At 38.6% G+C, this 23,158-nt stretch overlaps 1 protein-coding gene across 17 annotated transcripts in view; it reads left to right on the top strand.

Moving 5' to 3' along the window:
- Nucleotides 1–23,158, top strand: part of SOX5 (SRY (sex determining region Y)-box 5) — a 1,168,670-nt gene that overhangs the window by 1,107,528 nt on the left and 37,984 nt on the right. For all 17 annotated transcript variants that reach the window (XM_010855967.1, XM_010855969.1, XM_010855977.1 and 14 more), the window contains one exon: nt 10,245–10,422. In XM_010855967.1, coding sequence (XP_010854269.1) covers nt 10,245–10,422 — 178 coding nt within the window. The remainder of the gene's footprint in view (nt 1–10,244; nt 10,423–23,158) is intronic.

Raw genomic sequence — 23,158 nt, 5'->3', positions numbered from 1 at the left:
TCTGGGAGTTGGTGATGGACAGGGAGGCCTGGTGTGCTGCAGTCCATGGGGTCACAAAGAGTTGGACACGACTGAGCCACTGAACTGACTGAACTGAAAAAATCTCAAAAGCTAAGTTATAAATGTTAAGGAGAAGGGAGAGGAAATACTAAAAAAGAAGGAAAGAAAAAGGAGAAAAGAATGACGTCTAGTTCTTAAAATACGTAAATGAAACTGAGGAAGATTCATGAGATATAATTGCATATTATTGTTGAAGAATCAGAAACAAGTATTTTTCCAAGAGTCAAAATGTGAAAGTGAAGTCGCTCAGTCATGTCTGACTCTTTGTGACCCCATGGACTGTAGCCTACCAGGCTCCTTCCTCCATGGGATTCTCCAGGCAAGAGTACTGGAGTGGGTTGCCATTTCCTTCTCCAGGGGATCTTCCCGACCCAGGGATTGAACCCTGGTCTCCTGCATTCCAGGCAGACGCTTTAACCTCTGAGCCACCAGGGAATGAGGTCTAGGTAAAAAATGCTTTGGAATCATATTAGAACTTAACGTATATTAGCTACAACTTTCTCTTACAGAGGATGGATTTGATATCACTACCTCACAAAATACCCCCAAATTTAGTGACTTTAGACAATAAACACTTACCTCAGATGATTTCTATTGGTCATGAATTTGAGGGTAGCTCACTTGGTTCGATCTAGCTAAGAGTCTCATGTGATTGCAGCCAAGGTGTCAACTGAGGTTAGTCATTTGAAACCTTGTCTGGTACTAGTATATACTAGTACCAGATATCCACTGGGGTTACAGTCACTTGAAAACTTGACTTCTCCTGGTTATGTCCACTTCCGAAGTGGCTCACTCACATGCCTGACATATAAGTACTGGTTATTGGTGGGAGGCCTCAGTTCCTTGCCAGGTGGGTCTCTCCATTGGTTAAGTGTCCTCAAGACATGACACTGGCTTCCACCTAAGGGTGATTTTGTCCCTGAAGACTCGTTTGACAGTGTATGAAGATATTTTTGGTCACACTGCAACTTTGGTTGGGGCACTAGAAACATCTTCTAGTAGAGGCCAAGCATACTGCTAACCATTCTGCAATATACAGTCATTCACAACAAAGAAGTAGTCAAAAATCAATAGTGCTGAAGTTGAGAAACTCTGTCCCAAAGCAAGCAATCAAGAAGGAGGAAGGTTGAAGCTGTGATGTCTTTTATGACCTAGCCTCAAGACTCAAACTGTCATTTCTGCAATATCCTGTTGGTTATGTAGATCAGTCCTCTTCACTGTGGGAGGGGAATACATAGGAGCATAAATACCAGGAGGCAAGAATTATCGGGGGCCATCTTGGATGCTTTCTCCTCAGAAGGAAAGCTATGACAAACCTGGACAGTGTATTAAAAAGCAGAGCCATCACTTTGCAGATAAAGATCCATATAGTCAAAGCTATACTTTTTCCAGTGGTCTTGTACGGATATGACAGTTGGACCATAAAGAAGGCTGAGTACCAAAGAATTGATGCTTCTGAATTTTGGTGTTAGAGAAGACTCTTGAGAGTCCCTTGGACTGCTAGGAGATCAAACCAGTCAATCCTAAAGGAAATCTTTGTGACCCCATGGACTATAGCCTACAAGGCTCCTCTATCCATGGAATTTTCCAGGCAAGAGTACTGGAGTGGATTGCCGTTTCCTTCTCCATAAAGGAAATCAAGCCTGAATATTCACTGGAAGGACTGATGCTGAAGCTGAAGCACCAATACTTTGGCCACCTGATGCAAAGAACAGTCTCTTTGAAAAAAAACACTGATGCTGGGAAAGATAGAAAGCAAGAGGAGAAGGGAATGGCAGAGGATGAAATGGTTAGATATCATCACCAACTCAGTGGACATGAATTTGAGTAAACTCCGGGAGATAGTAGAGGACAGGGGACCCTGGCGTGCTACCATCCATGAGGTCACAGAGTTGGACACAAACTTAGTGACTGCACAACAAGAACATCTTGGAGGCTAGCTACCACAGAAAAACTGTGTGTGGAAAAAAAATGGCATCTTTTTGGTTTAGGAAGGTCAAAGAAGTTTTTTAATTAGAAAAAGTATGTGAAATATTACTAATATTCCAGAAGCCACCATCTTTCCTCTCTGTTTTCAAATGTATGTATAGGTGTATTGTGGGGTATAATTTACACTTTTGAGGCTTTAAATCAATAAGTCAGAAAACAAGGAAAATAAATCTATTAAAGTATTTTCAGGGAAAGAACAGAGGGCTTTTTAAACAACAAATAAGATGATGAATATGATTTGAATACCTTTCAATTAATTAAGGGCCAACAGTGTAAATGTAAACGCAATGTGTAATTACCACATTGAAGCAAATGTCCCCCAGCTACACTGCTAGCATCCACTTTTAAAAGAAGCAGGTGTACATTAAGCAAAAGTGTAAAATGGCAAAATGAGGAAGCCAAATGAGAAGCCAGAACGTATTACCCTCAGCTAAATAACTTAAGACTTGAATTTAAATGGCAATAAAGTCTAATGATAGCATTAACACAGCAAAAGCATACCTATCAGAGAATTCGTGGAGCGCTCTCTCTCCTGCTAACAAGGCGTCTTGCAGTCTGGAAGTGCAATAGCAAGGGTGTGTTCAGGAAAAGGGCTTAAGAAGTAAGGTACTCTCTAAGATGATAGCCTTGACTTTTAGGTACCAGGACGTTACTAGTTAAATTTGGCATTGGGGTGGCCACCTGATTAGGATCCCTAATTCTTCACATGCTAAGAAAATAATTTTAAGATTCTTAAAATTAGTTTTATATTACATTACTTTAGTTGACTCTCTTCTTGCACATAAATGTAAACCTTTTCTCATCTAAATTCTCCATGAAGGAAAAAGGAGGGAAACACCAGTCTTTTTGGAAATATATTTGTTTTGTTTTCGTCTCTAGTGTTTACTGCTTTTTTTCTGCTACACTGTAGGGAGAAAATGCCTTACGTGGGCTTAAAAGGTGAAAGAGGGCTCTTACAGTGAATAATAAAAATAGAAGAAGAAAAAGATGAAGTAAACACAAGCTAAGGAAGAGAGGTGCGGCCACAGCACGCATTATGCATTTCAGTCTGTCATGTAGCTTCCATGCTTATTTTAATGTGATTATTTCATCACAGAGGATAATAGCAGCATCATGATTAATTTTGCAATATGTTTCATGAATGCTTCTGTTCCTCCCCGTATGTTAGTATCGCTACTTCCTTCACGTGAGTGTTGATGATAGATACGGGAACGATTTTCAAATTGTGCACAGCAAGTAGTCTGATACTATATATATACATATGTGTGTGTGTATATATATATATATATATAAAATCTTTGCATGGCTGTTAGAGAATCAAAGTATATTTATAAATGAAAGTGCTAGTCACTTAGTCATGCCTGATTTTTTGCAACTCCATGGACTGTAGCCCACCAGACTCCTCTGTCCATGGAATTCTCCAGGCAAAAATACTGGAGTGGGTAGCCATTCCCTTCTCCCGGGGATCTTCCCAACCCAGGGACCGAACCACATCTCCTATATTGCAGGCAGATTCTTTAGGGTCTGAGAAACAAGGGAAGCCCCATTTATACAACATATTAAATCCATTGACAAACTGTCCTTAAAGAATTCATTTTAAATAAGACATAGTTCCACATACCTCTGTACCTAGGGCTTGAATAAAAAGTCAGCGCACCTCTTTACATCTTTATTACTGGACACACAAAGCAAAAACCTCAAAGCCACATGCCTAGATGTCAAGTGGTGTGCATTTTTTAATGCCCAACATAAAATAACCATTGTTAAATAGTTGAAGTCCATGAATGAATGGATGGATGATTAGGTAAGTGTATATGATCTTGTTCTTTGTCATCAGAGTGCTATACATTTGTTAACTACCAAATAAATGTTTGATTTTCAGTAACTACTTTAGATAAATATTTAAGGAAGTGAAATTTGGAGACAATCCCAGGGACGGGGGAGCCTGGTAGGCTGCCGTCTATGGGGTCGCACAGAGTCGGACACGACGAAGCGACTTAGCAGTAGCAGCAGCAGTGATACGACATGAATTACATCATCAACTAGATAATGAGAAGAGAAAGTAAATAAAGATGAAATTTTTATTCTGGAGAATAGAATCATATGCACATCCCATTAATGGTGCATCTTGTGGTCCAGGTTCCCACATGTTGGTAGAGATCTGTGTTGTGAAGGACAAGAGTGCAAATAGGAAGAAGGAGTAGACTTCTTTAGGACACTGGTATCCCTGTTCTCTAGTTCTCTATTAAAATTCCTTAGCAAAAGCATGAAGGAAGGCTTAGGAGTGTGGAGAGAGAAATAACCCTCCAGGATTCTGGAGAATGACTTTTCTTTGATAAATTGTTTGATTTCTGTAACGAATTTGGTCTTTGCACATTATAGAATTATGAGTATTATGCAGTTGTAATATAGCAACATGTCTTTTTCTAGAATAGACTTTTTAAAAGCATTTTACAATTTTATTTGCTCGTTTATTTTGCCCGTGCTGAGTCTTCATCACTGTGTGGGCTTTTCTGTGGTTGCAGTGAGCAGAGGCTACTCTGCTTGGGTGCACAGGCTTCTCATTGTGGCGGCTTCTCTTGTTGCAGAGCGTGTGCTCTAGGGCATGTGGGCTTCTGTAGTTGCAGCACGCCGGCTCCGTAGTTGTACCGCATGGGCTCCAGAGAACAGGCACAATATCTCTAGTGCACAGGCTTAGTTGCTCCATAGCATATGGGATTTTCCTGGATCAGGGATTGAACCCTTGTCTCCTGTATTGGCAGGTGGATTTTTTACCTCTGAGCCACAAGAGAAGACCCTAGAATAAACTTAAGATTTGAAAACCAAATGAATATATATTACCTTTATATAGTTATTTTACAGTGTGTGCTAAGTTTCTAAGGAAATGGTTGCTGCATTAATGATCATAATTGATATTTCTTCAGTGCATCTAAGGCAATATATTTGTGTTAAGTTCTTTTCTTTATCTAATTTATAATTTATAGGTATGGGAGCTTTTCATTGGCTGGGATACAAATTCATTAGAATCTCTGCAATATCTCTAGTACTGTAACCACAAGCTGATGTTAAGTGAAATGTTTGCTTTCAGACAACTCATAAGAGCTGTAAGTGGGCCATTCCTGAACTATATGTTTTTTGGATTGTCCTTGTTTTGCGTTCTATCCTAGACAACTAAGATTTAATAATTCCTTATTCAGGGAATTTATAGTCATGAATAGGTTCCTAAAACTTGTATTTGGATGTACAAAACAGTATTATCTTGCACATTATTGTATGAATTGTTATATTTTCTGCCATATTATACATGAACACTTGGTATTTTTCACAAAGAATAGACTAATGTAACAAGTCTTTAGTATTACTGAGGGAAAGTTTTGGTGCTATATGGTGTAGTGAACAGAGAAGCATTTAAAAAATCACCAAAACAAGTTAACAACTTGTGCTTCAACTTTTAAACTATATATATAAAGTCCCAAATGTGTGTGTTGGTTCATTTTATTGCATGTATACTGAACTTTATGTGGTTTATTATGTGATAGAATTATATGGTTTAGGGCTGAATTCCAGAAATTATATTTCATCAGCATCTCTTTAAGTTTAAATTTGTCATGTAAATGAAAAGGGTATTGTATGTTGAGTCCAAAAACCTGGGTTTCATTAGACCTTCCTGAGCCTTCATTTCCTTTCTGAACTTATTAATCACTTCACAGTATTAAAGATTAAATAAATGATTTGAAATATTTATAGTGAATTGCATAACTATGTAGAATATTACCTTTAGTTAGTTAAAACGTGCTTACCTTAGCTACATGTTTAAAAGCTTAAATGCTTGCCTTATAATTTCATGTAAAAGTTTAGAGCTATTCAACAGCAATATAGCTAATAGTTCTTCTTAACTATTACTTTGTGTATAAATGATAAAAGTATGAAATATGCTATTTCCAAAACTTTCAGCTGGCAACCACATTCAACAGTTGGACAAGTATTAATAATTAAAAGGAACTTGCTTTCCTCCTTGCGTGATGGTTTACTTTCATATAAATGCCATCTTTTCCAGTGCTTTCCTAACCTTCAAAATAACATTATTTCATATATAAACTAATTATTTATAATATAAACATGTTTTATTTGTTAAGAATAGTGGTTAATCATGCTATGTTTTCATGTTTCTCCTAAATGATAAGATATCACAAATGAAAAACAACATAGAAAAGCCTTACTTTTGGCATTTATGGTGCATATTTGTAATTGTGTGAATGCACATCGTAAATAGTCCACCTCCATTTTATAGTTGTGGTTTTAAAATTTTCATCTAGTCAAATAAAAAATAATAGAAAATGGAAAACTACTGTAATTTTTGTATTCTTCATGCATAATCGGCATTTGGTATAATAGCTCAGTAGTAAATTATTAAAAGAACCAAATTGGGAAATAATATCATACAATGGGTCAAAAATTATTTATATAGTTACCAGTATAAGGATCAGGCTTGTGGATTCTTATATATCATTAGCCTGGTCATACAATGAAGGAGAAGGAGAGGCAATTTTGAATGATATATCTATCAACTTTGGAGCCGTCAACCTCTATTATGTCCTTGGGGCTTTGCACTTTTTGGCTTTCAGACATCTGAGCTGCCTTGAATGCAGGAAAATATTAAGATTCCAGCAGGTCTCTTGCTGTCATCAGTGCTTTTGGTAGTTTTTTTAGTATGAGCTTATAACACTTCTTATTGCTTAAAGCTAAGTATATGACATTTCACCCCATCAGCACCCACGTCTGCATCATCTTCATGAACACCACTTCTCCCCAGTATACACATTCAGACTTGATTTCCCTTGTGCTCATAGATCTCTGTTGCCCCTCTGAGAATATGCTCCTTTCTTTGTGAACAATCAAGTGAAACAGCCACCTTTAATTTCTCCAAGTATCCCCTCAAGGGCTTCCCTTGTGGCTCAGCTGGTAAAGAATTTGCCTGCAATGCAGGAGACCTGGGTTCGATCCCTGGGTTGGGAAGACCCCCTGAAGAAGGGGAATGCTACCCACTGCAGTATTCTGGCCTGGAGAATTCTATGGACTGTATAGTTCATGGGGTCGCAAAGAGTTGGACACAGCTGAGTGACTTTCACTTTCACTTTCATCCCTTCAAAACTTTTGCAAGAGCTGTGGGGTGATGCTGTCAAAAGAGGTTTCAGTCTACCATGACAAAAGCCAGTAGTTTCAAAGCAGGTACAACTTTTATAAGGGGAAATGTGCCTTCAGTGTTTACAGTTGCGTAACTGAAGCCACATCTTTTTATGTCTCCTGCCTTGACAGGTGGGTTCTTTACAATGGGCACCACCTGGAAAGCCCAAGTAAATAGTTGATAAAACTCTGGTATGACAGGATTTTTAGGTTGAAAAACAGAGAGAAAATCTGAATTCTAATCCGTAATGACCCATGGAATCTCAGCATCATTTAGTTTGTTATGCATATACATCTTTTCATTTCATATTGTTAGCTCACAATATGTTCTGATAACATTTTAAAGATTTGAGATACCACTATGTATTTTTAATGTTATGCCCTTATATTGAGGAAGGTTTTTGGAGACTTTTGAAGCCTCATAAATAAAATTTTTAAATAATCTCCCTTTAACTATGTAAGGTTCAGTTCGGTTCAGTTCAGTCGCTCAGTCATGTCTGACTCTTTGAGACCCGATGAATCACAGCACGCCAGGCCTCCCTGTCCATCACCAACTCCCAGAGTTCACCCAAACTCATGTCCATCGAGTTGGTGATGCCATTCAGTCATCTCATCCTCTGTCGTCCCCTTCTCCTCCTGCCCTCAATCCCTCCCAGCATCAGGGTAGTTTCCAATGAGTCAACTCTTCGCATGAGGTGGCCAGAGTATTGGAGTTTCAGCTTCAACATCAATCCTTCCAATGAACACCCAGGACTGATCTCCTTTAGGATGGACTGGTTGGATCTCCTTGCAGTCCAAGAGACTCTCTAGAGTCTTCTCCAGCACCTCAGTTCAAAAACATCAATTCTTCGGCACTCAGCTTTCTTCGCAGTCGAACTCTTCCATACATGACCACTGGAAAAACCATAGTCTTGACTAGACGGACCTTTGTTGGCAAAGTAATATCTCTGCTTTTCAATATACTATCTAGGTTGGTCATAACTTTCCTTCCAAGGAGTACGCATCTTTTAATTTCATAGCAATCATCATCTGCAGTGATTTTGGAGCCCCAAAAAATAAAGTCTGACACTGTTTCCACTGTCTCCCCATCTATTTCCCATGAAGTGATGGGACTAGATGCCATGATCTTCGTTTTCTGAATGTTGAGCTCTAAGCCAACTTTTTCACTCTCAAATGGTTGTGTGCATCAGAATCACTTGGGAATGCTTGTTAAAACATAGGTTGCTGGCACCTATCTCCAGAGTTTCTAGAATAGAGAATCTGTCTTTCTAGCAAGTTCCCAGGTGGTACTGATGGTACTAGTTCAGAGATCACATTTTGAGAAGTTTTCATCCACACTGGAGTAAAGGGGGGAAAGGCACAGTATTCTGGGGATCTGCCATCATGTATAAGGATTATGACTGACTCACTCAGTAAATGTTGAAAGATCTGGGAATGATTTTTGCCCTGTAGTTTTTAAAATATTTTGCTCAAAATTACATATTGAACCAGTCATGGAATTATTATACTTCCTTCCAAGATTCTATAAATTCATATAAATAGGGTATTATGGTCAATAATTTTTTATGCATCTATCATGATCCTAGATTGCCACTTGAATTATCTCATGGATTTTCAAATAACTTTTATTTTCTCTGAAAAAGAAAGCAGAATTGAAAAAAAGTTCAGGTATGATTTTCCCTAGCCTGTTCGAGTTTCTTAAGTGAAGCTAACCATGGAATCGAATAACAGTAAATTGCTTTTAAAATATAAACTTGAAATATCATATCATGCCATTTTTGTAAAGTGATTTATTTCAGTGTTTTGGGTAAATAGATACATATCAAATTTTGTACGCATTAATTAATATGTTTCCATGTCACCAGATCACACCGTTTGATTCTAAATTGTTCTACTTTCAACAAGTTATCCTGTTACTAGTAGATATTTTATGTTCTTGACTCATGGGGATGAAACTTAGTGGCAACCAAATTTTTGTTCTACAATAATACATAGGTAAAATTGGAGATTATATAAATAGTAAAATACAAATGACACCATATTGCAATTTTAGAGCACAAAAAAGGAATAACTTTCTTACTTTGCAATGAAAGAATAGTAATATAATGTTAAGGTAATCTGATTCTTTTATATTGTGATGGACATTTTAGTGATAATTATACCCATAAATTTTATATTTGAACTTACAAAAAAGCTGATGTAGAAAGGTATAAAATAGAATGTTTTACAGAATAAAATGTAAACTATGTACCCTTGACCTGTTCAAGCAGAGAACATGGAAGTCACCATACATGCCGAGCTGGCCACATGCTGGTCTTCATACCACCATGTAATACACTGTAAGGAAAATATGGGTTTTTAAAAATGTAATGCTAAATGTTTAGAACAGTATTGCATATAAATAAATGATATATGTTAATATAATGCTAATTATGTGTATTTTCATTTTTGGATCAAACCCTAAAGTGTTTCTGTGAAACCTAGGAAAAGGGATTTTTTTTTAAGAAAGAAAGTTTTCTTCTTTTTTTGTGTTTAATTTGGAGAACAGTTCTAATCAGAGGTACACACCATTTAACTCCTCCATCATGGAGGCTCTAGGTACACTGACTAAGCACCAGGATCCAAAGATGGCTGGGACTCAACGCCTATTCTTTGCAGGTTGAAAAAAAATCTACATTATAGTTTTCTGCAAATTATGCACTGTCACTCAATAAAAGTGAATAGTACAAATAATATCTTTGTTAAGAATATTTTTTACAGGTGGCATCAGTTACACACTCTGGATAGTTGAGTGTACGTGAACTTTCTCTTATACAAAAGGTTTTTCATAATATGTAGTTGAAAGTGCCATTGTTGACAGCTAACCAAACACTGTAATGTTCAAACCAAATGCTAAGATCACGGATTGTTAGAGTATTTGATGGGAAATGACAGGCATTATACCTATGTTTTTCTAGACATTTTTAATCAGACTTTCCTTATCACAGCTCATGTTCTGATGATCATTTCAGGATGAAGTGGCACAGCCACTGAACCTATCAGCTAAACCCAAGACCTCTGATGGCAAATCACCCACATCACCCACCTCTCCCCATATGCCAGCTCTGAGAATAAACAGTGGGGCAGGCCCCCTCAAAGCCTCTGTCCCAGCATCATTAGCTAGTCCTTCAGCCAGAGTTAGCACAATAGGTAAGTCCTGTTTCTTTTGTTCTTGTTGATTTTCTGTTTATGACAATTGAATGAAAGCATCTTTTAATGGCAGATCATGCATAGCCTCTACATGGCTTTAGTTCCAGAGGAGAATTTCAATATGATGAACTTCACAGGTCTGTTTTAAACATTAAATTGAAATGTATAACTGAATTGCAAGTGCTAATGCCCCCCTGAAAATCTAATTGAATTGGTTATGTTTGTTGATATGACTGATGATCTTAAGTTTATGAAAAAGAGACCTAACTGGCTAATCACAGAGACCCTTGGTTCCAGGTTGTTGTTAGGTGACTTGCCTTTTCAGTGACTGAAATTTATTTCCATTTGTGTGATGTGTATGAAGTATATATAATGATGAAGTACATCGTGCCTGGATCATAGTCAGCCATCAGGATGTCAAGTTTTTGTTTTTGTGTTTTTTTTTCAGTTCCATATTTCTTGAGATTTACTTCACTACACCAAAATATTATAAAAAGTTGGTCACTTCATTTCTACATGATTGTCATTTCAGTAAACAAACACTGGAAAATGCTTCTATAAGCTTTTAAAAATTCCAGTAATTTTTATTTTAGTAACACATAAATTAGACTGTAAAAACTTATTTAAAACCCACATTTATTAATGTTTACTATTTGCATGCAGTTACGTGGAGTCTATCACAGATCAGCCCTCAACGAGCCAGGGTCCAGTTAAGGTGGGGGGAGTTATCTGTCTTATAGTTTAAATCAACTGTTGCAAGTTCTATTCTAGCACCCAGATAACAATCGTATAGTCAAAAAGATGAAAGTATTAGATTCTATTTGGGAAGGATCAAGAATAGACTAATTCAAATGGAGCCTTAAAAAAGATGTATCCCTAGGTATTTTATGCTATAAGATAGAACCCAGAGTAAAATATCATATTTTTGAGAAATACACTGATTTTACTGGAATAGAGAATGAGTGTGTAGTGGAAATTGATCAGAGTTAAAACTGAAAGGGGCGGATGGAGTCTGATGGGATGCTATCCTAAGAAATTTTTTACTTTTTCTTCAGACAGCAATTTGATCAGAATTTTAAGAAGAGTATTGACAGCAAAGATTAGAATCAGGAAAGTCACTGTTTTAGTGGAGGACAAGAGTAAGTTACGCAAGCTAGAAATAAACAACGATAAAGCAAAGGAAAGAATAAGTTGAAGAGATATCATTAAAGACTAATTGATGTAACTTATCCACAGTAAAATGAATCTGGTGATGTTCAAGTTAGAGACAGAGAAGTCTGGGGTTTTTAATTACAATATAGAAAGGATAGTGCTTCCCCACTCCCTGAACTGTGAAAGAGAGGACCAGAGCAACGTAGGTTGGGATAAGACAAAAATAAGTGTTGAATTTGAAACTTCAGGCGTCACTTTAGGTAGAGAAGTTCAGGAGGATGTTCTTAATTAGTGAATCTGGTATGTGCAAGGGGTGCTAGAATTTTAGACATGGAAAATATTCCTTAACAAGGTTCTGGAAGCCATCAGAGCAAATAAGTTCACCAAAGAGTGTGTATGGTAAGAAAGGATGTGGGGTAAAAAGTCAGAGGCATTATACGCTGTGTATAGTTATCTCTTGTTGTTGTCTAGTCACTATGTTGTGTGTGACTCTTTCGTGACCCCATGGACTGTAGCCATGCAGGCTTGTCTGTCCATGGGATTTTCCAGGCAAGCATACTGGAGTGGGTTACCATTATCTTCTCAGGGGATCTTCCCTACCCAGGGATCAAACTCACATCCCCTGCTTGGCAGGCAGATTCTATGCCACTGAGCCACCTGGGAAGCCCATAATTATCTCTTAGTGTGTAACAAACCAACTTAAATTTCACCAGCTTAAAAACAACCAACATTCATGACCTCGTAGCTTCTAATGGTCAGGATATGGAAACAGCTTAGCTGCTAGTTCTACCTTAGGGTCTTTCTTATGGTTCCAGTCAAGATGGAAGCCAGGGACCTGGACTTTATTGGGGATACAGGATCCTTTTCCAAGATGACTTACTCACGTGGCTGTTGGCTGGAGACCTCAGTACTTTGCCATGTGGGTGTTTCTATAGAGCTGTTCATAGAATGACAACTAACTTTCTCCAGAGTGAGTGATCCAGGAAGGAGAGCAAAGAGAAAGCCACGGTGCCTTTTGTGATCTGGTCTCCAAAGTCATTCAGTCTGTTCTGCTTTATTCTTTTCATTATAACAGAATCACTAAGTTCAGCCCAATTCTGAGAAAGGGGAATTAGGCCCCAACTCTAATCAGTATCAAAGTCTATCTTCGGACGTATTTCTAAAGTACCACACTTTTTTTGTTTTTTTGGCTTCCTTCATAGCTCAGTCAGTAAAGAATCTGCCTATAATGCAGGAGACCTGGGTTTGATCCCTGGGTTAGGAAGATCCTCTGGAGAAGGAAACAGCAACCCACTCCGGTATTCTTGCCGGGAGAATCCCATGGACAGAGGAGCCTGGCAGGCTACAGTCCATCGGGTTGCAAGAGTTGGACATAACTTAGCAACTAAACAACCACCACACTTTTTTTTAAGAGGGAAACTGATAAAGAACAAGTGAGCATCTTAGAATAAAGATGATGAGAAAGCAGTGACCTGCTTGTCTAGGACAAATTGAAATTTGAAAAAGGAGGGGGTTATTTGATGGTGTCACATTCTATAGAAGAATTAAAGAACATGAAGAAGAAAAGCCTTTGTTTACCTGGAACTCATGGACAGGTAAACTATAACAGAGAGGCTTTGTAGAATGGTTTAGGAGACTTCCAGTTACAAAGATTCGAAGTACATGAAGACAGAAAGTGCATTGGCTACATGAATCAGTCTTTTTGTAAGCTTGGTGTTGAGAGGTGATTATATTTTAAGAAGACTAAGTAGAGACAGGTCTTAGAATAGGAAATTATATGTGTTTATATATAAACAAAGATGAATTTGAGACATTTTTAGATATAAAGACTCCATGGGTGATAACAGATCAAGAAGAAACGAGACAGCATTAGCTTTGGAAAGAAGAAATGCCCCTTTTTTCTCGAAGACTGAGGAAATGAGGGGAGAAAAGGGGTAAAGTTACAAGGAAATCGTGAGATGGACAGAAAGAAAGCTGAAGGAGTATATTTCCAGTGCTTCCATCTCCACAATGTTCTCTTCCAGATTATTTGCCAAGAGCAAGTTGGTCAGGGCCAGTGGCGCGGCCGTAGAAGGGAAACAAAGAAAATGGAGGTTTTCAGAATTTGAAAATGGTTTGGGGCGCATGTGTTCTTTTTATCATTATGCACCATTCTGTTATGATCTCTCAGTTACTCTGCTCAACATCCAAAGTAGACACCAAGATAAGATTTGCTTTCATGTCCAAAGCATGTAAAAGGAGAAATATTTTGTTTGGCAAAAAGGATTCACTTCCATAATAGACATGAAAGCTCATAAATATGACACTGTTGGTGTGTGAGATACTTTTGTAATAGCCCCAGAACTGGAATCTTTAACTAAGGGAATAACTGATATATTTGCATTTTTTGTCATGTGAGGAGTTTTTATTTCAGCATTCTGAGGATTAAGTATGACAAAATATTTTAGAAAGGCAAGAATGTATTTAATGACATTTATCATCTGACTTTTTCCACTACTGAAACTTGTATTTTCTTTTCCTGAGAAGGCCCTTCACCACATACACATCCCTCACATTTTCTGAGGATTCGATGCCACTACAATTTACTTTTCTCTTTTCAACAAATGCAGATGTTGAAAGCTGAAACTATAATGAGTAATAATGTAGTGGGATAAAAGCTGTGAGCATTAATGGTGTTGTAAAGGTCACCCCTGAAAGAAAAATTAATGTGTTATGCCCTTAATAAGCCAGGGAAAACTGTGGATCGAAAGATAACTTAAGTTATCATTAATGACATGGGGCTCTTTGCTATATATCTATTAGCTACAAATAAAGAGTGTGAGTTTTTGAGGTTGGTGAGCAGTATTACACTGCATTCTATAAGAATACTTTTGTATGATATGCAAATGATAGGCAGCACCATTGAAAGCTCCTTAAAAAGCATGAATACTTCAGAAGAATGATGGATAATTTTAGAATCTTTTGGCCAGATGTTATCTTTCCTTTACTGCCCTTTCCAACCTTTGCTGTATATAGCTTTCAACTTTTATCAAAGCATTTTAGTTTGTTTTCTCACTGTTTATTTTAAAATTATACACCTTTAACTAGGGCTTCCTGGTGGCTCAGTGCCAGTGCAGGAGATGTGGGTTCGATCCCTGGGTCAGGAAGATCCTCTGGGGAAGGGAATGGCAACCCTCTCCTGTATTCTTGCCTGGAGAATCCCATAGACAGAGGAGCCTGGGGTCTGTATTCCATGGGGTCGCAAAAGAGTCAGACACAACAGAGCGACTAAACAACAGCAACAAATATCCCTGTCATCTAGTCAGAAATTGTTGTTTTCCAGGTAAGGAACCGCAGATGAAAGAGGCTAAGCATTTACCCAGGGATTCTGAGAAAGTCCCTATCACAGTGAGGGCAGTCCTGTGGTTCTGTAGTTCTTACCACTACTGGAATTATAAGGAAACAGATGCACGTGCCCACCTGGTAACTTACTCAAACCTCACAGCCAGTGGAAGTGGAGACCTTACAGTCATGGTCTCTGGGTTGCATGCTGTCTTTTTTCGTTGTTACCTGTTGGCAGCCTCTCTGCCTCAGATGTTCTTCTCAGTCTTCTATTTATCCTTTCCCTCATTCATCCCATAAATGGGTATTGAATATTGTCTCTGTGCCATACATTTTGCTGAGTATGGAGGATAAGCAGATGAAAGTCTCAAACTAAGGATTTAGATATCCAAAGTCTTTGTTCCATCATGTCTTTGGAAGATATTGGAACATATTATTCTTGCCTTTCATTCCTCAGAGGCATTAACGCATGAAATGTAAAACTTTACTGACCGAATATAGGAGACGCACGTTGATTCAGTAAAATGAAGGGCAATATTTTCAAGTCCAGTAATGTGATATTTATCTCTACAACTTGCTAATTTAAAATACAGTTATGTGAATAAGCATCTTACCTGTAAATTTCATTAGTTTACATTTTTAATGAGAAAAAGCTTCTGTGAAGGTAGGTTATTGAACAAGAAACTGTAATCATTTATTAGAAAGCCACTAGATTATCAAGAAGTTAAGGATATTATTCAGCATCTAACAATTAATATTTCCATAGCACTTTACAGTTTAATTTCACATTTATTATCTAATTCTCACAAATTTTAATAGATGAAGAAATGGCTGCGTATCAGGGTACCAAAAATTTGATGTTGATAAGTGACCTCAGAAAACAGAAAAAATAATATTTTTTTAATATTACTTGAAACACATGTTCCCTTACTTTTACTACAGCCAATAAGTTCTACGTAAAATAATTAAATGCAGTAAATAAGAATTTGTATTACCCTGATAGTACACTTTAAAGCCATGAATTTTAAGAAACCTGTGTCATGTGGTTTAGGCTCCCATTTATATGATGAAGCAGATCATCAATGAACTTGGAATTACAAAGGAAGATACTTTCAACTTGGAAATATGCATTTATTCCTTCAACAGACTCTACCATGGGCCAAAGGAATAAAAGGCTGAAAGGAAAAAAAAATTGCCCTCAAATAACTCATAGATTCGCATGAAAGACAAACTTACAAAAACAAGAGACAACGTGACAGTAAAAGCATCTCCAAGCTTTTGCAGGAGCCTGGAGATGAGAAGTACTGAGGTTGCCAAGGAGCATGTCTGGGGTATGTCAGGAAAATTCTTAAGAAGGCTTGACATTTGAGTAAATTCCCAAACACACCAGAAAACGCCTATTTCAGTTTAAGAGTAAAGCTCGGGAGACAGAGGAGGGGGTGAAGAGGAAGGCTTGTCCTTGGAACAGGAAATAGTTCCGTGCAGCTTAAGCACAGAGCTCTTGAGAAACCAGCAGGAAATGACGTGGGAAGGATAAGCAGGGTTGATATCATGAGACTATTAGGCCATTTTAAAGTGTTTGGAATTTATCCCAGAATGATGCTTTTGGGGGAACATTAAAGAGTTTCTTGTTCCAGGATATTTGGAATATGATACTGTTGTTATCTCTGGAAGATTCACAGTCGCATTAATGTATTCAAGATTTGGAGAATACATGCCACAGAGAAACCTTTTAAACTTTAATTTAGTATTTCCCTTACTCTTTTGAACATGGAATTATTTTTTTCACAGACTATTCAGATCGTCAACTTAAGAAATGCTGAAGCTCTGCAGTAGGAAAGTGAAAGTGAAAGTTGCTCAGTCATGTCCAATTCTTTGCAACCCCATGGGCTGTAGCCCACCAGGCTCCTCTATCTGTGGGGATTCTCCAGGCCAGGATACTGGAGTGGGTAGCCTTTCCCTTCTCCAGCGTATCTTCCCAACCCAGGGATCAAACCCAGGTCTCCCACACTGCCGGTGGATTCTTTACCATCTGAGTCACCAGGGAAGCCCAGGAATACTAGAGTGGGTAGCCTGTCCCTTCTCCAGAAGATCTTTCCAACCCAAGAATTGAACTGGGGTCTCCTGCATTGCAGGCAGATTCTTTAACAGCTGAGCTACCAGGAAAGCAAGAGTTGAGTTTTTAATTGGGTAAAGTGAAGTGATTCAAATTTCCTTTTTTAGAAGATATTGGAATGCTTCAGCTGGAAGCAGAGTAGGAGAGAGATTCAAGGGGTGTATGCTTAAAGAGGGAAATCAGTTAAGAGGTGAAAACATTAGCCCAAGTGAAATAAGAGGTGGCTTCAGCGAAAGGAGGAGCCAGTGGGGATGGAGAAAAAGCATATTTGAGAGCTGAGGAGGAGGCATAACCCCAGACACTGGTTGTCTTGTGTTTTGTACATATGAATTGAAGGAGGTATCTTAGATGGCTCCCAAGTGACTGGATGTGCAACTGGAAAGGGACATGGAATGTAGGAAGAACAGAGTGAGGTGGTGGGAGGATGATGAATTCCGTGCTAGACATGCTGCATGGGACAGTCCAGTAGAGAAGCTTGGCAGACAGACCTGTATGGCTGGAAATCAGGAAGGGTTTGAGACAGGCAGTAGATACTCTACAGTCTTTAGGATCATCCCTTGAGTCTTAGGAGCTTCCTTAAGTCTAATTGCCATATATTGGTTTGAAAGGCTGTCACGAAAAATTACCATAAACTGGGTCTCACTATTTGGAAGCTAGAAGGAAATCCAGAGTCAGGGAATCAGTAGGCTTAGTTCCTCGGGAGGCATGGAGAGAAAATCTGTTCCACTCCTCTCCCAGCTCTAGGGCTCCAAAACCACTGCAGATGGTGACTGCAGCCATGAAATTAAAAGATGCTCGCTCCTTGGAAGAAAAACTATGACAAACCTAGACAACATATTAAAAGCAGAGACATTAATTTGCCAACAAAGGTCCATCTAGTCAAAGTTATGTATTTTTCCAGTAGTCATGTATGGATGTAAGAGTTGGACCATGAAGAATGCTGAGCAGCAAAGAATTTGATGCTTTTGAACTTGTGTTGGAGAAGACTCTTGAGAGTCCCTTGGACTGCAAGGAGATCAAACCAGTCAATCCTAAAGGAAATCAGTCCTGAATATTCATTGGAAGGACTGATGCTGAAGCTGAAGCTCCAATACTTTGGCCACCTGATGTGAAGAGCTGACTCATTGGAAAAGACCCTAACATTGGGAAAGATTGAAGGCAGGAGGAGAAGGGGTCGACAGAGGACAAGATGGTTGGATGGCATCACTGATTCAATGGACATGAGTTTGAGCAAACTCTGGGAGATGGTGAAGGACAGGGAAGCCTGGCATGCTGCAGTCCATAGGGTCGCAAAGAGTCAAACACCACTGAGGAACTGAACAACAACCCAGCTCCTAGAGGCTTCAACAGTCCTTGGCGTTCCTTGACTTATAGATACATAGCTCCAGTGTCTGCCTCCATGCTCCTGTAACCTCCTTCCCTGAGACTGTATGTCAAATCTTTCCCTCCTTTCTCTTAGAAGAACACAAATCATTGAATTTAAGGCCCATCATAAATCCAGCGTGATCTCACTTCAGGATCCTTAATTTACACGTCTGCAGAGACTCAATTTCCAGATAAGGATGCCATTCACCAATACTAGGGGTTAGGACACAGACTAGCTTTTTGAGAGACAATTCAACCCATTACAAGTAGTTTGCTGTTTTTCCTTCTACCTTTTAACAGGCTCTTCCCTTGTGGAACAGCCATTCATTCACTCTTTCTGTTTAGATTTTATCCCCTCTAGATTGGACTTTCCAGTTAGTCCTTTCTTTTGGCCCCTTAAAATATATAATGTATGTGTATACACTCAGTCATGTCCAACTCTTTGTGACCCCATGGACTGTAGCACGCCAGGATCCTCTCTCCATGGAATTCTCCAGGCAAGAATACTGGAGTGGGTAGCCATTTACTCCTCCAGGGGATCTTCCTAACCCAGGGATCGAACCCGGGTGTCCTGTATTGCAGGAGGATTCGTTACCGCTAAGCCACTAGGGAAGCCCCCAAAATATATAATAGGTACCTTTTTAATTTTGAGAATTTTGTTGGTGGTTATGGTTAAGAAGGAACTCCAAGGTATGAAAAATCAAACTGTTGTAAGTGTAACACAGTCACAGACTCTCACACCTTTCTTACATTAATGATTCCTAACCTGCATTTCCCAAATATCATTTGAGGTGCTAACTGGAAGCCATATTGGTCTTTGCCGTCCCATTTGCCTCATAAGAAGCTTACCAAATCTCTCCTAAACACTTACCCTTCCTTCTGATCCTGTCTTGAGATGCACTTACTGCTCAAGTATATAATTAAGGCAGAATAAAATGTATCAAGTGATCATTCAGGGTCTTTTGAACTCTAATGGATGACTCCATATCTCCCTGAACCTCGGTATCAACAACAAAGGATATCCCCTCAAAAGATTTTATCATAGTGGTCAAAGCTGTGCAACAGGACTGCTAAGGATGAGCATATAGGGAAAAATGAGAGAGGAAAAAAATACAAGAACATTTTTTTACTGCCTCCTCAGGTGTACCAAATGTTATCTACTCCTTAACGTGGTATTTCATTTGATTCCTCCGTTAGCCTTATGTTCATTTTACAGTTGAGAGAAATGGAAACTCAGTGAAATTAAATGTTATAATTTGGCAAATATCACACTTCCTAAGAAGTAGAAACCTGGATCCATGTGAATCCAATGCCCAAGTTTTAGCTGTTTCACTATGCCATTCTGTAACTAAACTGACAGTTACTGAGTAACTTTCATGGGCCATTTATTTATGCTAATAGACCATATTAACTCATTTAATCTTCACAAAGCCATATTATCTAGTGAGGTCATTCCATTTAACCAGTAAGGCCATTGAGATTTAGAGAGGTAAAACAATGTGTACACTTTGTATGTAGCAAGTAAGTAGTAAGGTTCAGTTTTATCCAACTCCAAAGCACAAATTATTTTCTGGTGATTGAAATCCTGGACCAAATTTAAGGAGCAGATGAAGAAAGATCTCAGTCAAGGATATGAGGATGGAGTAATTGAGATGAGGATCCAGTGCTGTGATGAGAAACAGGGAAGGAAAGAGTTTCAGTAACAAGGGGATTGCCAGTGCTGTTTCTGCCATGAATGGAAGGTGTCCCTTGGGTTTGGCATCTGAAAGAGCAAGGGCAGTGGAAACAAGAGTATAGTGAGATTGCAAAGGGAGGTAGGAATGAGAGAATATGCTATGAATCTTGAGAAATTTGGTTTGGAGGGTAAGGAAACAGGATTGGAAAGAGAGGGCAACACAAAGTTGAGAGAATTTATTTGCTTGTTCAGAAGGAGAGCCTTGGGTACTTGCAAGTGGAGCTGGTAGCAATAGTAGAGAAGTCAAAGTGGATGATGGAAATGTGAAAGAGAATAACCAGTAGAGAGGTATAGAAATCTAGAGTGTGAGTTTAGGGGATTTTCCTTGATTTTTCATTGAAACAGAAAGAGGCAGTGGGTACAGTTGGTGATAGATTTGAAGCTGGCCTGGGATAGGAGTCTGGGTGGGGCATGAAGGTGAGAGTTCAGCCTTGTTGGTCTTCCAGAGTTAGAGATGAGGTCTTTTACTGAGAGAAGAAACCAGCAAGACTGGGAAGTAGGTGACTGTGATGAGAACAAAAGATAAAGAATCAGCAAACAATCCTATTATGATTCAACTCTGTAATATATAAACAGCTTTTTGGTTTAACACAGCAGATACACGTTAGAATTTCATGTAGCATTTTAACTAAAGCTCAAGTCTCTGAAAGCAAGAATATTTCTTTTAAAGTGATCACCTACCTGCACACCCATGCACACCTCACACTGGAAATAGCCATTGCAGAACATATGTATGTTTATCAGTTATGCACCCCCAAAATAATTTTCATCCTTTCTGCATATATATTAATAATTTCTCCTGTACAGTGTTATCTTGGCAGTACCTGAAAAGCATAAAGAATTCATACTTTGACTCAGTTCCATGTCCCAAACCATTTCCAATACATTTGTGCTCTGGAGAAGCTAAGTAGATTACAAAAATGCATGGTACCCTGGTACCAGGCCATACATAAACAAAAGTAAAGTGTTAGTTGCTCAGTCGCATCTGACTCTCTGTGACCCAATGAACTGTAGCCCACTAGGCTCTTCTATCTGTGAAATTCTCCAGGCTAGAATTCTGGAGTGAGTTGCCATTCCCTTTCCATGGGGATCTTTGCAACCCAGAGATTGATCTCAGGTCTCCAGCATTGCAGGCAGATTCTTTACCATCTGAGCCAGGGTTTAGAGGATAGGGAAATCAGGCTGACCTTCTTAAGATCTTTTGCTAAATGAACATATTCCAAAAACATCCCCGTTACATAAGAGCAGCTTTTCATTCTTGAGTAGTGTTTGTGAACACAATGAGTTAAGAGATAATATTTAAGTATCAAGTCAGGATGCTGAGGATGCTAGAAGGTTAAAAATGACCATAAGTTAAGGTACATGTTAACCCTAAAGGTTAATCTGACCTAGATCTAACTAGTTGTTTTTTATTCATATTGTATTTGTAATGAGCAAGGATGTGTTGTTTTTTTGAATACGTTCCAATGAATTGAGCTCAGAAAAGCAAAATAGATAGTATCTCAAGGCTCCCCTTTCTGTTGCCTGCCCTGGAACTTCTCTTTCTGCCTCAAGATCAGAGGACAATGCTCAGTCTGTACATAATAAAGGGGAAAAGACATGCCACATTTAGAAGCACAGCACCAAAGCGCTGTGCTAATCTGACATCAGCTTCTTCAATAGAAATGTTTAAGCAGCACGAAAGTATTCTAGGTTTTTTTGGCAATCAGCAGATCAGATAGAAGAGTCTAGTAATATAACGAGGATGTGTAATCTGACATGATTAGACAAGGCTCTTTAGTACCAGAACATTCATAATTGAGACAAAGAAAGAGTATTAATAACACTTTCCTAACACGGCAGTTAGCCATTTTATATTTCCTTTCTTTAATCTTAGTGTTTTTCAACAAATCAGGGGATTTAATAGCGTGTTTTGGCAGATTAGAGGATTTATGGCCCAGATGTTTTTTGTTCTAAAAATGGATTAGGGTATAAAGTTTGCTGGAATCCATGGAACATGTTGAGGCAAGCCGGTCATTTTATGTGTGATTAGTGCCTGCCTTCTGTCTCACAGTCCCTCCATCTGTCACAATTCACCAATGGATCTGGTTAGATTTAGCCTCATGTCACAAACAAGTCCCTTTTCTGGGCAATTTCATATTATAGATTCAGTTTATGCCATTTTATGCCCTAGTTAAAAGATAGGGACAGTGAAAGATGATATATTAGCTCTCCTTTCAATATTTGCAAAATGATCCCTTTCCCTCACTATTCTCCCCTAAAATCATGCAGATTATCAGCATAGTGTGCATCAAATTAAATGACCAGTGTTAAAATTAAAATTAAAATTAGCCTTTCTCCTTACACCTGTTATTCTTTAAAAGACATAGCTTGGCTTTTTTTTTTGTTTGTTTACTATGGATTGTGGAGTTGCAGACATAAGTTGGTCATTTGACCATCCTATTAAGAGTGTGAATTAAGTGTGATTATAGTTACCCAGTAGCCACCATTTCTTATCCAACAATTACAGGTGCTCAGTTACATTTTGTGCTTGAGATTTCGCCTCTTCACCACCGCAAGTCTGTATCTGTCACAAGCCACTGCCATCTATGGTTTACTTCACCATGGATGGATGCAAGGGGGAGAATGCTCTTCTTCCAGAGTCGGTTAATAGTGATTTGTTCCTTCTGTATATGACAAACCTAATAGCGTCATCAGTTCAGTTCAGTCTCTCAGTCGTGTCCGACTCTGCGACCCCACGAATCGCAGCACGCCAGGCCTCCCTGTCCATCACCATCTTCCGGAGTTGACACAAACCCACGTCCATCGAGTCGGTGATGCCATCCAGCCATCTCATCCTCTGTCTTCCCCTTTTCCTCCTGCCCCCAATCCCTCCCAGCATCATAGTCTTTTCCAATGAGTCAACTCTTCACATGAGGTGGTCATACTCAAACTCTAAATTGACATTTCTAATACTATGAGAGTATCAGTAAATAACAGTGATAATTATCAATACTTGTATTCTCTGGTAACATTCAAATGATCCTCAAAGGGAAAAAAAAATTAAA

This window comes from Bison bison, unplaced genomic scaffold (assembly GCF_000754665.1).
Source record: "Bison bison bison isolate TAMUID 2011002044 unplaced genomic scaffold, Bison_UMD1.0 scf7180017864370, whole genome shotgun sequence".
Lineage (NCBI taxonomy): Eukaryota > Metazoa > Chordata > Mammalia > Artiodactyla > Bovidae > Bison > Bison bison.
Note: the sequence above shows the minus strand (reverse complement) of the source record. Positions and strands in the feature narration are given on the sequence as shown.